Source organism: Corvus moneduloides, chromosome Z, assembly GCF_009650955.1.
Source record: "Corvus moneduloides isolate bCorMon1 chromosome Z, bCorMon1.pri, whole genome shotgun sequence".
Lineage (NCBI taxonomy): Eukaryota > Metazoa > Chordata > Aves > Passeriformes > Corvidae > Corvus > Corvus moneduloides.
Window position 1 is genome coordinate 72,732,237 of NC_045511.1, and position 25,716 is coordinate 72,757,952.

Here is a 25,716-nt window from a genome sequence, read left to right on the forward strand (position 1 = left end):
TTATCTCTTCCCACGTCTGTTAAGCTGGCAGACTTTTGGTGCCAGGAGATGATACCCACTGGGCCTTGCCCACCTGGGTTATGTCTCCTATCTGCAACAGCCACCTGTGGTGGGGAGAGGAGGGATATGCCCTGTCACAAACATGTCTTAACTACAACTAACCACACTGTTATGCAGGGGTTTGGGATTGCGTGGAAACCTAAGTTCACCCTGCTGTGATTCCAGGCCTTTCAGCCCCAGAAGCTTGCCTAAATCATAAAACGACAAAATCAATCCGGACATTTTATGCCATGGTAAAAGAGATTGCAAGAACAGAGATGACCTACCTAAGTCTGATCTCACTTCTTAGCTCAGGAGGGCCATTGGGAATACCACAGGACCAATACAGGGTGTCGTGGTTAAACTCCAGCCAGCAGCCCAGCCCCTCACTCACTATCTACCAGTAGAACTGGGGAGAGAATTGGAAGGGTAAAACCCTGAGAACTCAGCAGTTGAGATGAAGACAGTTTAATAAGGAAAGTGAAAACCACACACACAAGCAAACAAAACAAAGAATTTATTCACTGCTTCCCATGGACAGGTAGATGTTCAGCCACCTCCAGGAGAACAGGGCCCCATAATGCATAAGGGTGACTTGGGAAGACAAACATCAAAGACCATCCCTACAAATATCCCCTCACATCCCCCTTTCCCCCTTCTTCATCCCACTTTGTATACTGAGCATGAAGTCACATAGTATGGAATATCCCTTTGGTCAGTTGGGGTCACCTGTCCTGCCTGTGTCTCCTCCCATCTTCCCGCACACCTACAACTTCCTTGTCAGTATCAAAAACAGAAAAGGCCTTTATTATGCAATAACAAAAACATGTCTATATTATCAATCCTGTATTCAGCACAAAAGCAAAACCTATCTGCTTATTAGACACCATGATGAAAATTCTAATAGTCAAATCCAGCACACAGGAAAAACAGTTTCAGATCTTCCTGATGTTGAACAGAGTGAGGAGTTCTACAGGATTCACTGATCTGAGGCCACCTAAAACCAGAACAGACTCAGTACAGCTGAGTTAAACATAATCCAAAACACAACCCTTAACCCTAACCCTAACCTGTAACCCCTAGGCCCTAACACCTAACCCTACCACCCTAACCATAACCCTAAACTGCAATGACCATAACCCTAACTCTAGGCACCCTAACTCTAACTCCAAACACAACCCTGATCTCTCACCCCAAACCTAAACCCTAACCTTAACACCTAAGAAGAAACATTTTGGAAAAGATTTCACTGCAGGCATGACCAAACACAGACAAATTAGGATTAACATAACGATTACATATAACTATGATCTTTCTTCTCCTCTCCTTCAGCAATATGTCCAGATCAACTAATATCATAAGGAGGTGTACAGAGTCTGTTGAAACTCTCAGAAATACCCCATAACTCATAAGGAATGTCTCAGTGGGGCTGGACAGTAGTGCAGGTTTTCTTGATTCATTCCCTAAGTCTTACCTGGAAATATTTTAAACCATTTTTGCTAGTTTCACAGTCTGAAGGAAAAGCTCCCCTGTTGCCCTAATGAAGAGAGGAGTTGGGGGTTTGATGTAACCAGAAAGCCGATTGCTTTCTGGAGTTGTAAATGTTTATCCAGTTAGGTTTTAGATGTGTTTGCAATTTACAAGTTAAACTGCAAGCATGGAAATATGGCCAGAAATTTACTTAACTTTCCTTCATTTGACCTAAAAGAAGTATCTAAGTAAAAAGCAGTTTCCAGGCTAAGGCATATTTTATGTTCTAGAAAGAGAAATTCTTCATTCAAACTCCAAAACAGAATTGTATCTGATCAATGAAGTGAATTTAGAGCTTGAAGGCAGGCTCAGGCACACACACAGGCTCAAGTAAGGGAGACAAGGGGCACGTTCTTGCAGGAAGGACAGATCAAAACAAAAAGCAGACACAGCATTTCTTACCTTGTTTACTCAGTAGGCATGAATTAGTTATACTTCTCCATTTGTACTAGTTTGAAAGCAAACCAGTGGGATATTCCAAGTCAGAACTGCAATTTAATAGGAAAATTTAAATAAAGGCAATAGTACAGAAACACTGGCTTAAACTGACAGTCAGAATACAACTTGATATCCCGTTGGTCAGGATGGTGGTAGCAGTCCAATTAAATAGTGGCTGCTGTCCTGTTGGAGTGACGGATGTGGTTCTGTCGAAGCAGTGATCATGTAGTAAAGTCTGGTCCTTCTCTGGAGGTCCAGTTGTGGTTATGGAGCTCTTGCCCTCTAGGAATCCAGTGGTAGGTGCTGCCTGTGGTGTTCCAAGCCTCAGATTATATACAGGTAGGAATGTTTGGTTCCTCCTCCTGAGCAGAGCATCTCACAATGGGATGATGTAATTCTCTGAGTCATGCAGTGAGACTTGATGGCCCATTAGAAGAGATAGCTCCCGGAGGGAGTTACCAGGACTGACTCATGGAGAAGATAAAGAACACTACCCCACTTGTTTTAAAAGCTTATGAAGATGGTAATAGAATACATACTTTTGGTTACATCTTACATTGTAACCTAAGTAAGTAGGTTTTAAGAACCTTTTAAGTAGGTTCTTGTACCCTTTCTGGACTCTGAACTTTCCCTCTCATTTCTTTTATTGGACCAGATACAGCTGTTGCTCTCTCTCCTGGTTGCCAACCCCTTAATCCTTTCATCCTCACCCTTCTTCTATATCTACTTCTTCTTCTATCCTTCTCTTCTGTTAGTTTCCCAGTGTTCTTCAACCCTTATCTCTGCTCCCTAATTTTTCTCTTAATCCCAGTTACAAAAAATACAGCTTGTCTCAAGCCTCACTCAAATACAATATGGGAAGTACTGTAGCTCATCCTTATCAAATTTCACATGTATAGTCCCTATGCATGTGATAGACATTTTGATTAAAAGTAGTGAGGTTTTAGCCTTCCTGAAAAGCATACTAGCCAAGAGCCATCTTGAATTAGCATAGAACTAGCATTTTTATAACCAGTGTTTGTGGAATTTTTGCAATATCTATGTCACAAAAGTCTGGAGAACATCATGACAACTGACAATATCAGAGTGGTCCCTATCTGCATGATCACTCTGCTTGAAATATAAACATGGTTAATATTTTCCTACTATATAAAAGTGTGCATTGATCAGGGAAGTATGCAATGCAAAAAAACACAGCAGTGTATGCCCCTAAATTAAAACTCCTTTCTTGCTGTTGCACTGCAACTTTATCTGGGGATCTCTGCACTGGCTAAATACACTACTGCACAAAAGAATGTAAAACAGAGAGTACGGCTTCATTGGGATTTAGTTCTCATACTTCCTAAGGAACTGCTGCAGAATTTCTTCCAGAGAAAAATACACGCTCTTCCTATAACACACATAAAAGAAATGGCTGAGAAATTGGGTTAAGTTTATTTTAACTGTCTCCTCACTATTGATCCTGTGGTTGTTCTGCAAGGCGATTATAAACACTAAGTCATCACCGTATTCTAGTCACAAAAGTGAAAAGGGAGGTGAATGGGAATATGGATTCTGACCTGATTTTTGTGCCTCTGAACATCAAGAGAAATTTAACATCCACCAACCCTAACCCTGAGTCCTATATGGAATAACTATGCAAAAATGCAGCTTGGTGCATTATCTTTTATTCTGCTGCCTTTGGAAAAGCTGTTGCATTATAAATCTGAAGTATTTGAAGTGCTGCTATTTGCAATGCCAGTAATGCTAAAAATGTAATACTGGACTTCTACTACAACAGGAAGAGATAGTATTTCAAGACGTTCACATTTTGATGAAAGTATGTATAGATCATGATAATAAGAAGCATAGATAATAGTCAAATTTAGTCTGTAAGAGCAATTCTGTAAAGTTTTAGTGTTCTGTGCACATTAATCCTAAGAAATTATGGGGGTATCTGGCGTCTTTGTTTGAACCATCAATGAAAATACTGAAGGATATTGAAGTCTGAAATTATAACAGATTGAAGTAGCAGTAGTACTTAAAAATTTCACAAAGCATCATTCATTGTTTTAGTTGGGTTTTTTTACAAAAAGTTGAACAGTTAATACTATTAAACACATTCCATAGGATTAAATCAGTTAATGTTGTTAAGCACATGCAAGAATGCCACATCAGCCTTGCCTGCTCTTGAAACAAAAGGATGTACAAACACATGACCTTTCCACAATGTTGACTATTTTTTGTTAAAAGTTACTATATAGAAATCAGAAAGCCATAGTCACTGTAACCTGATCAGATTGACATTAAAATGATACATTAAAAAAAATATTTAGAGGGTAGCTGACAAATTTACCTCATTCATCCTTCCACCTTGAGTTAAAAATCCAGAGATTTCTGTAACTTGGTCCTAAAGACAACTAGCGATTGAAATGCTACATCTTCCCCAGGAAATCTCTTCCAGTGTTTCTCTGTCCTCAGTGATAAAACAGGCTGAATTAATTCAGAAGGTATTTCTGGACACCTACATAAAACATGAAATACTCTTAATGAAAAAAGGACTTTATATGATAATATGCATTAACAAACATAAATGTTTCAAGTTTCTAGCCACTTTCTTCAGCATGAAATGCAGTCCTTCAAGAACTCTTTGCCATAGAAACTAATTAGCACTCTGAAATCTGAAATGCTTAAATGCGTGATTATTTGTATTATTCACATTTTTACTCCTCCAGTAGTCTTCATAAAAGAAATTTTACTGTCATCACCAGATGCCATGAAATAGGATTTACTGAATATGTTTCTGGGTTCATAGAGATAAACCATTCCTCTAATTCATGTAAAATAAACCACACTATTTGATATAAATGCAATTCATTATTTAAATATCATTAGGATGTATGAGAAAGAGGAAATAATTTCAAGGCATAATTTAGACAGTTTGTTCGAGTTATGAAGTGCTGTTGATGACACATTAAAGAAAGATAATTAAAGGAATTAGTGAAATACTAGATATGAATATTTAAACTCTCTATACAGTAAACTCATTTTCTGTAATAATAAATTATATCATTGTAAATGAAATGTAACACCTGGCTGAATTATATTACATATGTGCTATACATCTATATACTATTTGTGTCTGCCTGTTATAGAAGTATAGAGCTAGAGAATGAAACGATACCAGGAAGGAAACCCAAGGAACAGCAGAGGAGCTAAGAGAGGGGTCCTCCTTGTTGTAGTCAGACCTGTAAGCCTATTTCTGAATGACAGCTCAGGAGTGATTTGGAAGAGGAATGGAACTTGCTCTGAATCCACTTTACAGCAACTTCTGTGACTCTGGGACCGACCCCGTTATATAGATAACATCAGAACTTTGAATGGCATGAGCAGAAGGTGAAGACGGTGAATCACTGCAGGAGATGAGCTGGTCCATATCTCAAGATGCCACAGTCTTTTTCTGACCCAGAAGTGTGTTTTCACGGTAGTAGAATGACAGGCATGGGAACAGCCAAAATTGTCAGGAAAATGCCACAGCTTGTTATGCACATTGTGCTTTTGTTGAGAAGTGGTTTTCTCCATATTTTACTCAAGTATAAATTGACAGTTTTACATTCTAGCAATGAGAAAAAACCTTTAGAGTCTTGATGGTTAGGAGCTTCAACTTTTTTGGTCAGTTTCAGTCAGACTGGTTGCAACCAGACTGAGCAGGGAGAGAAAAGTGCATTGCTAGGCACAGCATAAACATCACTGTCAGTTCTCAAGTGTCTTAGATGCAGGCAGGGATTTCTTTTGTGGGGTGAGGATTGGTTCTCATGAAGCAGCAGGGGAGCTGGGTTCCTTCTTCAGGGAGGAAGGGGTGCAGCAGAAGGTGGAGGAGAAGAAGAAAGTGGAGGCACACTGTTTTCTGAACATACATGCGGCCCGGCATGAAACCAAGGAGCTGCTGTGGCTAACTGTATAGTAAGCTGCCTTTGGTATTTGTGTGTGGAACCAAGTAATACCACCTCTGAAGATGGGTGAATTCAGGAACCTCTATATACATTTTCAACACCTATTTTCAGTGATTTCATCTAACTACAGAAATAATCTAATATACAAAAATTATATAAGTATATTTAAAAAAATCATCGCAGATGTTCAACAGGCTTAACAACACTGACAGAATCCTGACTCTTAGTCTGAACATGTGATGTAGTTTTCACAAAGTATTAAGTAAGGTTTTGCATTGAATCAATTTTTTTTTCTAGAAAAGAATGTCAGGAATTATACAACGTGAAATTTGAACTTCACTCTCACAAATAGAATGGGTTTTTCTCCTTTTGCTGCTGATGCCTTTCAAAGGTCACTTTCTGAGACTAAGTTATCAGAGCCACAGCAGAGAAGAGTACAGAAAATGCAGCTTGATCTGGCTTGTGTGGAAGGAAATTTCAGTTTCCATTCCATTCCACTGAGACTGAATTAAAACTTTCTTACTACACACAACTGATTTTTCTAACATAACACCTATTAGCAGCCCAAAGATTTTCAACAACTTTTCTAGCCTTTCTTCACTCCTAATGCCTGCAAGGGAGTACTCTCCTGGGAAGGAAAAATCTGTACTTACTTCCAAATTTCCTTGCATCCTCCTGTCTGTTATGGATCAGTTCTGTACACAAGATACCAGACCAAATAGACCCAGGGAAGGTTCTGTCATCATGTGAGCTCTTGCTTTTAACTTAAGCTAGGAAAGAAAAGTCACACTAGATTTGTCACAAACTCTTCCTGGGTCCCCGTGGGAGAAGAGTGGTACTGGTCTTGCCTGTTCCGTAAGAGCAAACTTCAGGGCTGTGGGCAGATCCCTGTCACACAGAGTAAGTGTATTTCCAGGGCAGCTCACTCACTTTGAAAAAGGCAAAACAATACTGAGAAATGCGGATATAGCTAATAATTTATTTTTCGTGTTGCATTATCAGTCTCAAAAGGTTTGTTTCGTTTAGTTTCGTTTCGGGTTTCGTGGTTTGTCTTTTTCTTTTTTTTTTTTTTTTTTTCCCCGCATGTCAGAGAAATCGTCCCAGCAGAAGTTACGAAAATAACGACCGTGTTGAGACCGTGTGGATGAAACAAGACCCTGGGGAGCAGGGCATGGGCGGTGGATTTGGCCAGACTCCGCGGCTCTCGGCGGGTGTGCGCGGGGGCCACGCCGCTTTCCTTCTGCATTTCCGCCCTCTCCTGCGCGTTTTGGGGCACGGAGACCAGGAAAAACCTGCAGTGCCTTGTTCAATCCACAATCATCCATAGCGGGAGAGAGGAAAAAAAAAAAAATCCAATGAACAAAACCCCTCACCCTTCTCTGAAAAGGAAGCGTGTTCTTTGCAGCGGCACAGCGTTGACGATCCCTCCCTTTAACTTTCAGACGCCCAGCTGACGACACGGGCAAAATGCGACCCAGGCGAGGAAGGCACGCCTTCTCCAAACACAGCGGAGCTACCAGCAAGCCTCCCCCACCTCCTCTCGCCCCGCCGGCACCGCCCGCGCCCGCCGTTCTCCTCCCCACGCCGAGGCCCCGCCCGATCCGCCCGCATTGGCCGCGCTCCGCCCGTCCCCGCCCCGCCCCGCCCCGGCGAGGGCGGCAGCGGCCGCGCCTCCGGCCGAGCGGCGCCGCAGCGGATCGGGACGTGGAGCGGGGCCGCGGAGCGTTCCTCGGCTAACGGGCAGCAGCGCCACGGACACGTCTCTCCGGTCGAAGCGAGCGAGTTACTGCCTGCGAGCCCAGATGTCTGGCAGGGCAAAAGAGAGAAACTAAACGCCAAAGAACCCCCAGCCTCTGCTCGTGCCCGGTTTTTTTCGGTTTTTTGTTGTTATTTTTTTGTTGTTGTTTTTTTACATTTTATTTTATCTTCTGTAATTATTTCGGGAAAAAAAAACAACAACAAAAAAATACGTCGCCGTGTTTTTAGCAATTCGTGCCGCGTGTGCAGTTGCTTCCTGCACACCCCTGACAAACAAAGGGAAAGGGGGAGGGGGCCCGCGTTTCGCAGAAGACATGCGTTCCGTCAGGAAGAGGTGGACTGTGTGCACCGTAAGTCTCCTCCTCATCTTCTATAAGACGAAGGAAATAGCGCGGAACGAGGAGCACCAGGAGGCACCTCTCACCGGGTAATTGCGGGGCGCCGCGCCGGGAGGGCGGTCCGTGGGGGCAGCGGGGCCGTGTCCCTGCCCGAGGCCCACCTCCGCGTCCCCGCCTGCGTCGTCAGGTGCCCCGGTGCCGCTCGGGCTGTGACCCTCAGCCTGCGGTGCCAGCGCAGCTCGGCGCTCTCGCTGGCGGGCGCTGCGGAGGGCGCGGATGCCGCTGCGGGACGGGTGGAAAGCGGGACTTGCTGTCGGGGCTCGCTGTCCGGGCTCGGCGGCCGCAGGCAGGGTGCCGAGTGCACGGGAAAGGGCGGGAGCTGTGCAGCTGCTGAGGTTGCCTCTCACCCCCAGAAACGGGGGGCTCCTGGGAAGTTTCACCTGTCCGCGGCTGCCCCGAAGGCAGGGGCGGCCGGAGGTGGCGGCGGCAGCAGCAGCCACGGGAGCGCGTTGTGCTTTTCGCAGGCAAGCGTGCCGGGATGCAGGTGAACGCCTGCTTCCGTCTTTGAAGTTTGCCTGGGAGCTGTGCTTGACTTGGCTGTTCCTCAAGGATTCTTGCTCTGAGAGAGTGTGGTCATCCCCTTTAGCTTTCGAGCTTCCTCCACTGGAAACTCTGGTCCCTCGCTGAGACCGTCTGTTACATACTTTCCCTTTGCTGCTTGTCATTAACTCAAAAAGAGAGGCAAAGAGTCCCTTGCCATTTTTCTGTTTGCACCTCAGCTTTCTCGTTATGTACGAGAATGCCTGCATTCCTCATTTTTCTCCCAACTTGCAGGTATTCTCTGGAGATACTGGGTTTTCAGCCAAGCTGGTTTTTCCAAGGAGGTGTATAAGATTTTGTTTTCACTGGAGCAATGCATAAATTTGTTGGTCGTTTAATGAAATCAGCAAAAGCTAAGCAGGGGCTCACACTTTCTGTTTGCTTGTGCATATCGACTGTGGGGAGATTTTTGTCCCCTTGCCTTAATTTAAGGAGGAGGCATAAGGGGGTTGTAAGTATCCGTACAGGCCTAGAGGAAGCTGAGGCAATTACAGCCTACTTGGCCCCGGAGTTAAAGACAGAAAGTGCATCCCTCTTTCCCAGTCGTGGTGCGGTAGGGGGACGCAGGCAACTGGGCACGGTTGGGCAGCTGTGGCCCCGGCACGTGCCGAAGCAGGAGCTGGCCTCACCTCTGTGTGTGCGATGTTTGCTTCCCTTGTTATTCAAGATTTTCACAACTTGCTGGTATCTCTTCCTCTTGTTCAGCCTGGGTGTAACCCAGTTTCTACCACAAAGCTATCTGTATTCTTAGGCGATGTACAGAAGTTTAGAATTTTTGGGTTACAGCTGTGTGAAAACACAGGTGCAAATGAATGTGTGAGGGAGAATTGCCTTTAATACCCATGTTTCTTAGAATGTGCTCCTTCCTCTCAGACTAGTGGGAACTGATGAAATTATTCAGAAATTACTTTATATAAGTTTGCAAAGAAAAAACTGCCTTCAACTTACTGCACGTTGTTTGACACAAGTTAACGCTTACTAAAATGAAGTGTTATTTTAATATTCAATGAAAGAAAATAAGTGTACTTAGTTATAAATATGTATGTTCCTAACAAACATATTTAAATGTTTTAAAATATAGCTGTGATATACTTCTCACAAGTAATTTTGTGATATCTGTTTCTTTATCAGTGAGACTTCTTGTACAGTATGGTACTACTTTCGCTGTTGAAATATTTTTTCTTGTCACAGCCTGTCATCCCATTTATTACTGTGTGAAGCAGAAAAAAGTACCCTAAAAATGTATTGCTCACTACTGCTGCCCCTGTTGATGTTACACATGCCTTTCTCTTGAATTAGGAGTTCAAGACGGGTTATTTTTGACTGGCCATGTGGGCAAGTAAAGTTAATTTTCCATGGGATGATTTACTTTCAGAAGTTAGGGATGTGCAAGGTGGTCCATTTTATGGTTATTAGTACACTAGAGGTAAATCCTAGACAATACAAAATGCACTGACTATATTCCAAATTACATTATAAACTTTAAACCAGCTGTGTGCTCTCATAGAAAAGTGTGCTAGGACAATTACTGTGAAGCATGCCCTGCTTCAAATAGACAGTAATGTCCCTTTAAAGGTCAAACAAGTAATGAAACATGCATTTTATGGGCAGCGTAGTATTTCTTAAGCAGTGTCATCTTCTACTGACATGGAATATGCCTGAAAGCAGTTACTTTATTTAATGAACTATTTTCATCAGAAGAGAGTCTTAATATGTTGGTCTGATTGGTCACCAAGGCAAGGTAATCCAAAGTGAAGGCTGACATTGTCAGCTGTAAGTTGCTGTCACAGTATGGCAGCTCTTTCATTTACATCAGAGAGGATTTGCAGTGATTCTAGAAGATACAAAGTAATCCAAATTTCTTTCAGTTATTTACACAATGAAGAATTACCTGGAAAAAGTTTTTGATTTTTATGTATTAGTTTATTTAATATTGCTTTAACTGAAAATTAAAACAATCCAGTAAAAGGGAGAGGAGGATGTAAGTGAGCACATTTGTGTTCATAGTAGTAACTTTAACAAAAAGTGCCTAGGACCTTCTTTCATAGAAACGTAATTTAACATTGTTTCAATGTACAATCTGTGTAACTCACTGCAGTTGTAAATTGTGAATATGGAAGTCAACCACATTTCAAATGCTATGGTTTAAGTGTTGGCAATGCATTTTGTTGCTAAGTTTTGTCACTTGTTTCACTGTCAAGTGTTTACTAAATAATATTTAACCCAGAATAAACTAGAGACGTCTTTGAAGTATCTTTAAACTGAGAACTTTACCTGGACGTAGTTTGGTAATTTTCCTTTAGATGCATGCACTCAATTCATCTAGAAAATTCATGCAGTAATATATATGTAATCAATATTATTACAACCATTTTGGAAAAGTTTTAGGTAATAAAAAAATTCAATGTAGCAAAAAGTATCAGTTGGATTCTGGCTATTGAATTTAGGGACTTCTGCAGCATCCTCCCATGCTTTCAAGTCAGCAGGATTTGGGTAATTTGCATACAGGTCTTGTATCTGAAGTTGTAGGTTTTCGGTAGGTGGCAGCCTTCCCTCTGCATCGGTGTGATGCCAGGGCTGCAGGGTGTTGGCATGGGCGTGAGGGAGAAGGGGAGCTGCGAGTAATGCAGGGTGGTTTTGGTGAAGTGCATGATACTGGTTTGATAGTCATAGGGGCTTTTGCAATGACGGCACTTTCTAGAAATTACTACATATTACCAGTTTTGTTAATTTAGCTTAATTATGTCCCACTACAGGTTAGCATGCTTGTGTTTAGTGTGTTGTATAATTTACCAAATATTTTTGCTTTATATATACAGCAGTAATGCTGCTGTATTTCTTACTAACGGCAGTGATCCAATTGTTATCAGAACTTATAGCCACAGAAAAACACAACTCAGCAATTCCTGGAAAGCTTACAGTCTCACATCCTTTCCATTTTGTTCTTTGAAGGGCTATGGTCACATATTCTGTTTCCAAGTTAAGTTACTGTTATTGGCAGTATTTCAGAGCATGCTTATTTAACAGATAAACATTTTTTTTTTTGTATTATTGTCTTGTGCACATCTGAGTGACAAGACTGCTGAGTTACAAGACATTCTGTGTGGTAGATTTTTATATCCAGCAACTTCAATATGTTTGTGATTAACAGCTGTGTTTGAACTCAGCTGAACATTGCTCTGGCATCTAAAAGGGAACAGTATGGGTGACAATGGAAAGATGTGGAGATAAAAAAGAATTTTAGTCCTAACAACTTAAGTTGTGCTTGTAGTGTTTGGGTTTCTCTGTCCCACTTATGTGATCCTGTTGGCTAATACCACTGCAACTTGTGCTAGCTCACCAAGTGTTCAATGGTCATCACCCAAAGCTTACTGTATTTATTTTTTAAGATTACATGGCCAAAAAGTTATAATCCTAAGGCTAATGGACAGGATAAGACAGTTGGGGTGGTTTAGATGTATGCAAAAGTCTTGTGAAGTGTTGGGGAAATTTTATATTTTGTATACCATTAAACTCCGGAATTCCATGCTTAAAAATCTTTAGCATCAGCAGGAGGCCAAAGATATCTATTAAGCCAGTACTGCAGATTATGAGCAATTGCTGGGCAAAGGCTTGAAATTTAACAATTCATAGTTTAGTACAAAAAATTTGGAACCTAGAAGTACAGAATCTGCTTCACAAACATAATGAAGTTTTGTCCAGATTCACAATTTGGATTTTATTGTAGTTCTTGTTATGTCTATTCCATTACAAATATAAACATATTTAAGCTCTTAGTTTGCATATTCAACTATTACAGATAGCTATCCCACAGATTTTTTTCAGTTACAGCTTATTTTCTTTAGAAAGCTGAGAGATAATTGCTTATTTTTGTTGTGAATAAAAGGATATATTGATGGTGCTTAGGATGTAAATTATTTAAACTGGAGTTAGCCTTGACGTAATTGTGTTTTTTCTATATTGCATTGCAGATACGGTGAACTGAGTTTGAGTAGATCAATGATCAATAGTTCTGATAAGATAATTCGAAAGGGTGGCTCCTCAATCTTCCAACATGCTGTAGAAGGTTGGAAAATCAATTCTTCATTGGTAATGGAAATAAGGTGAGTGTCTTAAATTAAAAGCAGTTCATTTCACCCTGCCTATAATGCTTTTCATTCATGTTGCTTTATAATGCCTTTGGTCTATAAACCAGTAATTTGGTTTACATTTGCAGGTGGATGTTTTTTAACTGTATCTATTTAGATTTCAGTGTAAAATGCAACTGCATTACATTAGGCCTCAAAGTCAAGTCATCCTTCATAAGATTTAATAAAATGTTTTCATCTGGCTGTGACTGTCAAACCTGTGCAATCAGTGTCCACATTATGCATGTCCATATTTAAGCTGGTTGTCTAGAACTCTTCCACAGTCAGTGGAGAGAAACTGGTGTTTTTAGGACATGATTTTCTCTCATCCTAGAAGTTTGAAACAGAACAGGTGTAAGTACCCAGGGCATACCAATTTTCCTCCCTTGACTACAGAGAGAGCTTAGGCAGACAGCTCAGATCCAGGAGTCAATAGCTGGGCCATCAAGTGCTGTGAATCCAGTTGTGACTGTGGCTGGTCCACGTCACAGGGTCAGAGACACTGACAATATCTGTGTTTTATGCAGTTTCCTTTCTTGAGATCAGAAAGGCCAAAAAGAGCCTTAGGTTCATGCTGAGGGAGCAACCCAGTAGCAGAGTTAATGTGATGATAGTTCTGATGTGGCTTAATATTTACAGTGGATCTCTGCACCTTGGAACCACAGAGAGTAGCAAGCAGATGTCTCTGAGTGTGTCATGTCAGATCTTCCTCATTTTCATCAGGAAGGTGGCCCATGAAAGAAGCATGTGGACCATGGATTGGCAGTGTGGATAACTAAGAGTGTCACGTTCTATGAAAAATGAGGGAAATTAACTATTTTTAACAATAATCACATAGAAAATTAGACTTGCTTTTCTGAATATTAAGATGTTGAATAGAAATTTGATCTAATTAAAATATGGTTTCTACTTCTGAAATTTTACATTTTAAATTTTTTTTTAATTAAAGGGCAGTTTACAAACCCCTTAAACAGGCATTGTTTCCATGTATAAAAGCATGTCTTCTCTGAAGGAGGAATTTAGAGATTTTTTTAATGACTGCTATTTTATGTCCCTAATTCTAAAGCATGCAGAAGATAAAGGTAGCTTAGAAATTTCTGTATCATAAGTTATGTGTCTGGCAGTTGGGAGAAAATAGCTTTTTCTACTTGTGAAGTAAACTGATTTGGAAATGAGTGAGTGACTATAAGTAGAGACAAGAATTATTCCCAGTCATTTTACTGAAAAATTGAGTATCATATTTGAGAACCATTTAAAACCAATACACTTTGCTGCTCAAGCCAAACAACACACAAGAAAAAATATTACAATAACCTTTTGGTTAAAATTAAGAGAGAAAATTGAGCTTGGGTTATGCTAATTTTCCACCTGTTCAAATGCAAACTTTATCATTCAGACAAAGAGAGAATGCTTTAGTTTTTTTCATCCTGTTAATACATGTATGTCATCTCAATCTACTAAATTCGTGAGTTACAAAATAACTTTTTTCTTTGTTGTTTTCCAGAGGGGGAAGTTTCTCTTATTTAATAAATTACTATTGTGTACTTAAGAAGCACTGTGATATGTGGGATTTTTTAAAATATTGTGCAGGGAAGGATTTTTTTGTCTCATTAGCAGAGTGAAGACAACAGTGCATCTTGTACACCAGCTTAAGCACAGGCGGTAGAGATTCTACTGTAATGTAAGATTTTCTGTACCATAGAGAGCATAAAGCTGAGGTTATTTAGAAGTCCACATTGCCAGTCTTGTTTCAGAGGAAATGGCTACCTTTATGAACACTGGGGCAGAGAGTAGGTGTGAACCAGTAAATTATTTTAGATTAATGTGACTTAAGGCCAAAAGTTGACATGAACTGTATGAAAGGAGTCAGTGCTACCAGCTAGGCATAGTCTTCCAGAAATCTTCTTTGCTGACATGCACAGCACATTCAGTTATGGTTCTCAGTGGTGAGGGAGGGATGTCAGGCATGCTTTTCACTGAGGAAGCCACATGCAACCCCTTATGATGTCTTTCAATCTGATGCTGACTAAGTTGTGTACATTCTCTCACTTTTACAGGTGGTTTGCTATACATGTTTCTTCCATGTTACAGCAGTAAGAAGCATTTTAGCTGTAGTTTTACACTTATGCACCTATCAGGAGTAACTTTAAAAGTGTCTAGCAAAGTCCTGCGGTGTTCTTGTGGTTTAACTAACTGCTCAGCCCTCCAGAATGTTACATGCACTGTATAGACCATGAAGATGATGCATAGTCTATAATTGCAGCTGTTAACGTCAACAGTGGTTGGTGGTCTTGTGGTGTGAGGTTGACCATAGGAAGTAAGAGAGAAACAAAAAACAAGCTAGTGCCTGTTGAATAATATATAAAATGTCATCAGTTCTAAGCAGTGGAGAAATAATTTGTGAAGCCATTAGTATACAGCATAAAGATATTTCATTAAACTTACAGTCATATATACAGTCAAAACATAAATGACAGATGTTTTTGTGTCTTACATTAGCTTGCCACCCACATTAGCAATTTTCAAATGTAAAAAGTATTTTATAGTGAGTTTTGCTTTGTGCAAGGACTGTTGGTCAGTGATGTGTCAAACCTTGTTGACTGGCATGTAGACTATTATACTTTGCTATTTCTTTGTTGATTTTGTGGGCATCATCTCTGGCCATTTCATTTTTGCTCAGGTTAGTGATGTGTCTATCAGCCTCAAAGGTCTTAGGAATTCTTGGAAAGGCCAGGCTCAGATAGGAGTCAATGAGTGGTAAAGCTCCTTTATCAGGACCCCATGGAAGGCTGGAAAGCTTCCACTGGGTTTCTGGTGCTCTAGGATTTTGCAGCCAGAGAAGGCAGTGTGTGGAGTGTAGCAGCCCTCTTGGGAGGGCAGCAGCCCTTTGGAGATGCTAAGCAGGCTTAAGAAGGAGACAGACTTTCTGTGATTGAGATGGAAATTATGGATATTACTAGTTACTTGAGACTGTGTGAAATGTGCTGCCTTGACAATGACTGTTTTAGTGGGAGAGTGATTTTTGCAACTGATGTTACCTTCTCATTGCTGGCGACTTCTTTGAAGAAGAATTGATAATTCCTGTGACAAAGGGAAGAAAGGGAGGAAGACTGCTCTCTTGGCTCCCCTTTCTATCTGAATTATTTTAGCCATGAAGAAGAGTCCACCATCTGCTAAGGTTTTATGTTTTAAGTCCTTTTGACTCTCTGTGGCAATGTGAAGGTTTTCCTTATGGTTATGGAAATAAAGAGACTTCATTTGTACTGAAGGCTATAGTTTCAGAAAGTAGGGATGTGGCTGAGATGGTACAAACCTATCTGGGGAAGCCTTCCACACAGGGCTGATGACAACACATCTGTGACACAGGTCAATATCTGTGACTTTCTTGTATTTACTTCTGATTAGATATGGGAATTTATGTTGAAAGGAGCAGAAGAAGGTTATGAATTGCAGGAAGGCAAAATGTTTTAAAAGTACATTGGGAATGTATTTATCTCTGCATTTTAACAGAGGATATTTCCTGTCAGAAAGTGTGAGAACTTGTAAGATGTTAGCAGCATTTAAAGAAAAAAAAAAAAAAAAGCATCTTCCTCCTTCAAAAGGTTCCGATTATTATAATTTTTTGTCTTACAAGTTATTCTGAAACAGCTGTGATAAGTCCCTAAAGTACAAGCAGTAAATACGGAACGAGCAATGGAGCACTACAATTGCTCTGAAGCTTTTGGAACAATGTTCTGAAGCCATTTGCACTGTTTGCTTCTGATAATTTTTGTGCCAAAGACGTGGAATCTGAGGTTCTCTGGTCTGGTTTAGTCATGATAAACCTCAGGTGATTTTTGCTTGCCAATCTATCTTACTCTACCTTGCTTATCTTCATGAAAAGCTGGTATATGAACAACCTTCCTGTGATAAGCAGTAGTTGAGTCACGGTCTATTTAAAAGCCCACTTTTCCTTTTGCATGCCCACTCTCTTCTATTATAGCACTTCTGTTTGTGTGGCCTCCATCAGCTGGGAACTCCAGGGTTATTTGTAGTTAGGCATGTTTTTAACAAATCCAATTTAGTGGTTGAACTAGATGATCTTTCATGTACCCTTCCAACCCAAACTATCCTATATTCTAAATGCTGCTTTCCTGGAAGAGCGTGTCTTAAAACTTCCTTTCAGACTAAAGTAAAACCCAGCACAGGTGCAAATACCTGTGGTCCTCACTGCCTCCTCAAGAAACCAACAGGAGCTAGAACCCTATTCATGTACAAGAGCAAGCTGTGACCTTTTGTTACCACAGAGTTTGTTCCTACGTGTTGTTTTTTAATTAAACTAATCTAGCCGGCAAAAATCATGTTTTATCTAGGCTGTACTCCATGGTGGTTCCAAAGGCTGAGAGCCACTTTCTACCTTCCAGCTGTGGAGTGCAAATCAGAGTCAGGACTTGCTAGGGTTAGAAAATCAAGTTGTCTATGAAGGCCTGTCAGAGAGAGTCTGCAGGAGATCAAGAGGAGGGATTAGAAATCTACAACATAAAAGTTTAAAAAAATAGTTGAGTAGTTTCTTATCCTCAGGTAAATGAAGGCTATTGCTAAGAATTAGGTGTAGTCTGTCCTTCACAAGCAAGGCATGAGGACCAAGAGCAGCCTCAGCTGCTGTGGAAAACGTCTGAGGAATACTGTCCTTCCAGTAAGGCTAGGGAAACACTGACAGGTGCATGGGGAGGTTGTCTAGTCCCCACCACAAGGGATTATTAGGAACATATTAGATAAACATGGGCTGGGGGACATGTAGATAAAGGCACATCTTCAGTGGGCACAGAGAGGATTAAGTAAACACTTAGTCCATCTCTGTTCCATGATGTGTTTGCTGGTGAACCCTCCTGGGCACTGAGGATGTGCTCCAGAGGCTTTCCCTCACACGTGGGGTCCACTGAAGTCCAGCAGCAAGGATTTATGGCAGTGCCAGCCTCTAAATAAATGATTTTTCCCAGAAAAAGCATTGGAGGTCTTTCTTGAGAATGTCTAAAAATATACATGTTTTTGTAATCTTACAAATCTTCAAGTGGTCTGTTTTCTTACCTTCATTCACACAGTTCTGAGGCAGATGAAGAACAGTTTGAGATTATATAAGTTTTGTAGTTCAAAGACCACAGTACAAAATAAAACTAGAAAAATGCAAATCATGAGAAAAATCTCACCATGTTGCCCCAGAGCAGTACATAGTTTTAACAATTGGAAAGCTGTTCAGAGACGTTAACTATCTGTTGCATGAACTCTTTTCAGATAACCGGGAGTTTCAGTTGGTACTTAAATGTTATGGAGATCTGTTTCTGCTTATCAAAGAAAAACCCTAGGTCAGCCGCATATTATGACACTGTGGGGTTTTTTGAGTCACGTAAACATGTTACAAGCAGCTGCTTGGCTACAATTAAGGGTGAGTCACATCAGTCTCACCTGCCCACAAAACGGCTCAGGGCACACCCTGATACAGTTTCATTTGTCGTAAAAAACTTGAAGACCGCCTCAAATGAAACTGTTTGTTTATACGTTTTAGCTTATGGTTGCAGAACACCTTTTCTTCAAGGTTTACTAAAAATCGTGCTCTTCTTTTCCCTCGGTGGAATCAAGCTTACTTTTGAATTTAATATTAGCACTTGTCATTATTTTGTCATGTCTGTTTAATCAGAATAACCTTGTTGTGCTATTTTTAGTGCTCTTTGTGGGATAGAACAGAGGTTTAAACAAGTTATTGTTATTAATCAGCATCAGGACTGACTGGGACACTCATGTATGTATGCTCAGTATTTGTTATTTTTTGTATATTTTTTTTCTCACCGCTTATGTGAAAATCAGAAGTACTGCTATCCCCATGGTATGGCTGAGTCAGTAGCACAGAGGAACTTAAAACAGTAGCATGGACTCTGAATTATTTATCATATTACTTTCAGTATTAGAAGATACCTGGATGCCACCAGATGAATCCATAAAAAATGTCTTCATATTAGGATTATTGCATGTCTCTTATACAAGGACTCTATTGTGTACTGCAATATCTGTGTGCACATTTGAGTATGCTAATGACAGCTTCAGACAAGAAAACATTTTTAAGTAAGTGAAAAGATACTAAGATTAGTAACTTCTGCCCATCTCAATATTTATTGAAAAATAAATTCCTTAGACATTTTAGAAATTTCAGCTGTGTTGGGTGGTTCATTATCTGATTCTAATTCAGGTCCACATGAAATTCTTTGGAGGACTTTTATCAGCATATAGATAAATGAATTTTGAATGTAAGTAACCAAATTAATAATGGAAGCCAAGGTGCTTTTACTTTTTTTGGTACTGTTTGCATAACTTCACTGTCTTCCTCTTATTTTTTAAAATAATACAGAAGAGACTGTGTTCATGCACAAATGTTGCTACTTTTTTGCTTACATGGACAGTTTCAGGCCAATCTTTTCTAGGCGTCAGGAACTAAAGCAAATCTTCTGGTGATCATGTGACTTCTTGTAGCTGGAAATCTAGTTTCTGTATGTTTCACATAATTTTTTGAGGTTTTGAGACTCTTCTCAAGTCAGAGTTCACGTGAAATGAGTCTCTTGATAGCTTGGCTGATGATGTTAATAGCTTTTGATGCATTCATGTTATCCTTTACAGCCCCAGCTGTAGTAGCTCTCTTCCTATGTAATGAATAATTGAAGTAATTTTTAATACTTCTAGATTGGGCAATTCTTTCTTTCTTCCTCTGTTTTGTTTTATAGTAGTTGATGTATCTGTTGCAGAGTGCCCATGAAGTTAAGCTATCAAACTAAATGAGATTTAAAGTCCATTCAATTTAAAGGCCAAATTTGAGTCTTCCTTTTACAGCAATATCTTGCCTGGCCTTACCAAAAGCTACACTCAAGATTTTAACATTGTCTATCCTGCCTTGTTATTCTGAGTCCCTCATGTGCCTCAGCAAAAGGTGCCTTTGCTCTGATGCTGCTTCCTTCATATATGACAGCTGTAACAGATAGTCCTACCCAGTCCAGATATTCTTTTCTTTTTTTCTTTTTTTTTTTTTTTTGGCAAGTTTAGGAAATGAGAGGAATTACTTAAAAAACCCTTTTTTTATGTTTCTCTTCTTCTGTGGCCTTTAAGATCAGTTCCATGGTGTTGTTGGTTGCAAGATTCAGACACACTCTTCTTTCTTGAGGCAGCAACACGAGCTGGCTAGTGAGTATGGGTGTTTCTGTAGTTCATCCCTTTTAACTTGTGGGGGATTATTTCCTCTTTATGGCTGTGACTGAGTGTTGCAACTGCTAGAATAACATTTCTAGTTGTCTTTTCCTGTTTTGATATGCTCTAAGGAAGTCCCACTCTAGAAGCTTAATATGCAGAAATAACATTCTTTTCATCAACAAAATATCTGTTTTGTTTTAAATTCCACTTCACCTACTGACAACAGTGAATTTCTTCTTTTCTTGTTAGACTTGCAGAGGCAAAAGTTTCAAGTAGATTTATTATGTACTAAATACCCTGCCCAACTCAGCACACTCCCTGTCTGTTCTATAAGAGTGTTGTACTTGGCTCAGATGTGATCTTTCTTCACAAACATACCTGCTTCAGAGATGGACACAAGCTTGTAAAAGCTTTGCTTGCTTGCAATCCTGAACTATCAGTGGCTCCTGCAGCTCTTCCTGGGGAGTTTTTCAGCTTTTTATGTCAAGGGTGTACTGAAACTGCTCTACACTGCCAGTGCAGGTATTAGTCATTGCATATGTTAGTCATTGCATTGCAGTCATTAAGTATCTCTTTTGAACCTATGTATTGAATATGTGCCAGTTTTTGGACCCCAGTCCCCCACTTGTCACAGGCAGAATGGAAGCTTTAAACAGAGTTTTAGAGAATCCCTCTCACTGAGTTATGAGGTATAGAACTTGTTTTGTAAACCCCTTGCATGCTAACCTCCTTCTCAGAGAGGAATCAAGGTATGGTTGGATCCAATCTTAGCCCCAGACTTGGTCAACAGTTTATGTTTAAAGGATTGTGCAAGTGTAATTGAACCTTTATACAACTTTGTCCCACAGACTCAAGGGTGGCAAACCAAATATACTTAAGTTATTAAAGTAAATTATTTATTGATTATCATAATGATAATGATTAGACTAAAAGATCATTTTTATTTAATGCATAGTATAGTTATAACTTCTAATATCGTTCACTATTTACTGAAGCCATATTGAAGCAACAATATTAAAGCTAGCAAAATAATCGAGTAGAAATTGATGGTACTTACTCATACCAGTGACCATGGGCAAGTCTCTTTTACTCAGCCTTAAGGAGTAATCTGGAAGGGGATTCCCATTCAAGGGAGGAAGCTACACGCACACCCCATCCAAGAAGGGGTATGTAAGCATTCTCTGCCATTAAAAAGAGGGCCTTGGCTTTTGTACTATGAAGTGATAGACAGTCAGGTGTATCAGCCCAGCAGCTTTACTTAAGTTACCAGCACTGTCACTTGCTGGTTCCATTATCAGGAGCTCTGTCTGCTGCATCCTCACCAGCACCAGTTTCTGTCAGGAAAGACTGTTCTTCAGAATAGAATGTTTAATTTTGGGATTGATGAGTCAGGCTGGTTTCAGCATTCTTCAACACCCTCTTTTCCATCGGCACTGATAACTTTTGCAAATAGAAGCAAGTTTGAGCTGCTTTACCACCACTTAGGCAGAGCATCCTGATAGCCCCATAAACAGATACCATGATTTCACTTTTCAGTTGACATAAAAGCAAACATTCTTCATCAGTTACTTGCTGGGGGCTGGGAGTATGCAACTGTTTAACTGTCATAGTTCACTTGATCCATGGTAGTTTATTAAACCCTCATGTTTTGGTCATGCGTGTCTGAACCTGTCTAATAGTTTAAACAATTAATTGCAGAAAAGATGATAAATGTTTCAAGTCTTGATAAGTTTGTAAGTGATTTTGAGTTCAGCTAACAACTTGACTGGATCCTGAGCTGCAGTAGTTTAATTTGCAATATGTTTTAAGCTGTTTGTTCCAATTGGTGGAAAAGACTGAGTGTGTTCTCATATCAAGTTAATTAGGATAGCTTTAGCTAAACTTCAGTTAATGAGGAGGAAGTTTATGCTAAACTGAATATATTACTCTTATGGTGAAATGAGAATCTGTAAGAAAACATGGCCTTTCCTAGGCCAAGCTGATTTGTAAAAGATGACATTTCCTGATCATATATGTAACTGTGTTTTTATGAAAACAAACTGCCACAGTCCTTTTTAAAAATGTCTTAATTCCAGAATTTTGTGAAGATAATCAAACACAGTATGCCTTCAAATTTGCAGTTATCTTCCCTTCGTCTCTTGGTGCCGTTGTGTATACAAGTCATTAAGCTCTAATTCTGCAGTATTTGTGTGTTACATTGTAACCACAGTGTGAACCATCCTAACAGCTTTGTTCTAACTCCATCCTAGAGCACGGGAAATGACCCTAGTAGGACTGACACTGTCTACCCTCTGCTTTAGGTTGAATGCCTTGAACAGTTTGTACTGTTGTTAGATAAACTCCATTCAAGGAGGGAGTGTTGGGTTTTATCTGTGCATTTTTCTGTCAACACAGGAAGAATATTCTTCAGTTTTTGGATGCTGAAAGAGATGTCTCAGTGGTCAAAAGCAGCTTCAAGCCAGGAGATGTAATTCATTATGTACTGGACAGACGTCGCACTCTAAACATTTCTCAGGATTTGCACAGCCTTCTCCCTGAAGTTTCCCCGATGAAAAATCGCCGATTTAAAACCTGTGCAGTTGTTGGGAATTCTGGCATCCTTCTGAAGAGCGGTTGTGGTAAAGAGATTGATAGCCATGACTTTGTAATAAGGTAAGTTTTTATCTGCTGTTGAAGATGCAGGCTGTCGCGATAGAGGGGAAACCCAGACGCTCAATAAGAGTGATCAGCAGGAATCCGATTTATTGATTGTACCAGAACTCCTTATATACTAACAATAATAGGCTTTATGCATATTCGTAACAGCGCATTCTAAGTGGTTCACGTCGTCTAAGCTGATCCTAAAACCCCTCCTTAGTACCCCTTTCGTGGTCAGCAGTTCTGCCTTTTTCCCTGGCCTTCTAACCACAGATGTCTATTGTTATACTGCCAAAACCTAACCTTGCCGGCTCTGCAAATAAACCCATAGTTCAGCAGTAAGACTCAATGGTGGTTCTGTTACTGAGCAAGATACATGTAATATTCTGTAACTTCAGTTGTTACACAAGATGTGTGGTGCATTGTCTTATGAGACCTTGCTCAGCTAGCTGCAAGGGTCTATGTGCCCGTTCTCATGTAGCCAGCTCCTCAGATCAGTAAGCTGCAAAGAATCTGTATATCCCGAATCTATATGTCCCTTTTCACGTAACCAATCCCTCACAGCAGGCTACTACGTTTCTTGGAGAAAAGCTAGGAGAAATGTTTTAATCTGATGTACATATTACAGGCCTTATCTGAAATTAATCTGAAACACTAACCATCAGCATGTGATTCCCTAAATTTAAAATCATGCCTATATTATTGACAAGAAGATTATTTTTATAGTGAAAATAAAACAAGGGTGTTGGTGACTGAATCATGGACCCAGACCAACAGGGAATATGAATTGTTTATTCAAAGGAATGAGCTGGTTTTATACATTTTTCCAAGGCACAGTATTTCCTTATATGGCATGACCTATCCTGTGTTGCCACATCAGCAATGTGACACTTCCTAAATGTCCTTCTATGGGGTGATCACTCGCTGTTCACCCATCTGTCAGCTCCTGGCAGGCTCCTCTCTGTAGGGCTCTGCCATGTGACACCTCCTCCCCCAGGGTCTGGCGGAGACAAACCTCTCTGTGCTGCCATGTGCTCCTTCGTGCTGCCATGGGCCTCTGCAGGCTGGTTTTACAGCTTGCAACTCAAATTTATTCCATCTCTTCCCACAACTCCCCCTTTTTTGTTCTATACAAATAAGAACTATGGCAGTGATTAAACAGCTAGAACTTTGAGGAACAATGTAAAGTTGTCTAAAACTTTTACCATCACTCAGGGTCTGCAACTGCTGGGAGGTTCTGTTTCACAGTGAGGACTTAGAAAGTCTTTCTTAGGCAAGACTTTAAAGTTTACTTTGAAAGAGGGTCCAGCTTTTCTAAGATCAAATTAGCAAGTCAAAATGACTTGATTACACTTTTAGGGCAGAAACACCTGGGTCTGGTGGTATAATTACCAGTCAGCCAGGGCTAGGGCTTGGGCAGAGCTTCAAACTGTGACTGAGAGGGTTTCTCTACAATACTTACAAAATTGCCTAAAAACTTTATTAATATCTTGTGTTCATTCTGAATGTGATTGAAAAATTAAGAACATATAAACTTCTTTGCAGTCTTTCGCGGGGAGCACACCCCATCCCTGCACCCCCCCCCTTTTCTGTTTTAACAATATGTAACAAAAATATCTTTTAACTTAGTAAATTCAAGAAAATGTGTAACATAACATGCAGTTTTCTTACTATGAACAGTAAAATAATACATCTAACAGAACAACAAGCACTCTCCGAGCAAAAATAAGCAAGGTAATTATCTTCAACTGCTTAAATACTTCACTATTTCACAGAGAAGAGTACCCTGAAAAAACATATCAGTTAATTTCTGCTTGAAAAGATAGTTTACAAATTAGAATTATTATCTATCACAAAAAGCAATCAGAGCAATGCAGGGGTCACAAGGTGGTGTGGTAACAAAAGCAGTCTTTGAGATAAGGTCCAGGATTGTGGCAACATTTTAAATAACAAAAACAGAAGAGTTCTATGGACCAGCTGCAGGAACGACATGCCTGGCCTGCAGCCATTCTCACACAAGCCGGTTCAAAATGCTGCAGCCCCCCCACGACCCCCAAGGAAGGGACCCTTGGTCCACTCAGTCCTTTTTTCCAGCACAGCATCAGCTCCCGAGAGTCCGCAGGGAACAGGAGCCCTGGCTGTAGCTGCGCGGGTCCCACCGGCTACGTGGGTCCTGCCAGCCCATCTCTTCCCTTCTCACATGCAGAGAGTTGCTCGTGGCCCCCGCCATGCGCTGAGCGGAGCTGCGGCCCCGCCAGCTCCCAGGGCCGCAGATCCTGCCCCTCTGTGGCGTGGGGGCAGCCGCCAGGTGTGGCCGCGGCGTGGCTTTGCCATGTGCTCACTGCCATGTGTTTGCCGCTGCGTGCTTGTCGGTACCGCGTGGCTTTGCCATGTGCTTGCTGCCATGGTACAGCTCTGCCATGTGCTTTCTGCCAGTTTCCAGCTCTGCCACGTGCTTGCCAGCGCAGCGTGCTCGCCAGTGCCGCATCACTGTGGCCCCGCACACTTCCCCCTCACTGCATCTGCTGCTGCCACTGCACTCTCACAGAAGGCAAACAAAGAGGGAACACGCTCCCCCCCGGCTCCCACCACTTGCTGCGAAATGGCTCTAGCTGATGGTGCATGGCATGGGGTGGCGTGAATTCTTCTACGATACCATCCAGTTCCCCTCCAGGGTCAAATGGGTTGGGGGACGAGAGGCCATCTTCTGGTTCTCTTTCCACAGCCCCGACAGACTTACGGTCGCTTGCTGGCGGCTCAGAAGGTGTTGGCACAGCTGCCAAAGTGGCACAAGTGTCTTTCTTTGTCTGGTCTCTGGGTGCTGCATGCGCTGTGAGTGCCTTACACACTGCCCTCTGTGGACACAAAGGCTCTGTCAGCGCCACGTCACTGTGTGTAACTCGGTCCCACAATGTGTCTAAAGCCTCCCATGTCCAAGGATCAAAAATATTGGTACTATCTAAAGTTGAGTTACAGTCTTTTGCCCAGAACAAGAGTCTGTTCAAATCTGTAGACTCAACTTTCCTTTAAAATCTGTTCCAACATCTCTGTGATGTTCTGTTCCTGGGATACTCCATCCCCTACATCCCCTGTGGCTCACCTACAACT

General features: G+C 40.9%; 1 protein-coding gene across 2 annotated transcripts in view; it reads left to right on the forward strand.

The window, feature by feature from the left end:
• Positions 1 to 7,587: 7,587 nt before the first annotated feature.
• The window catches only part of ST8SIA4 (ST8 alpha-N-acetyl-neuraminide alpha-2,8-sialyltransferase 4), a 57,535-nt gene continuing 39,406 nt past the window's right edge, over positions 7,588 to 25,716 (forward strand). Inside the window, exons 1-3 of one of the 2 annotated variants that reach the window (XM_032095831.1) lie at positions 7,588 to 8,124; positions 12,607 to 12,738; positions 22,366 to 22,623. In XM_032095831.1, coding sequence (XP_031951722.1) covers positions 8,012 to 8,124; positions 12,607 to 12,738; positions 22,366 to 22,623 — 503 coding nt within the window. In that variant the 5' untranslated portion in view covers positions 7,588 to 8,011. The remainder of the gene's footprint in view (positions 8,125 to 12,606; positions 12,739 to 22,365; positions 22,624 to 25,716) is intronic. The other variant, XM_032095830.1, reaches the window with a different exon arrangement.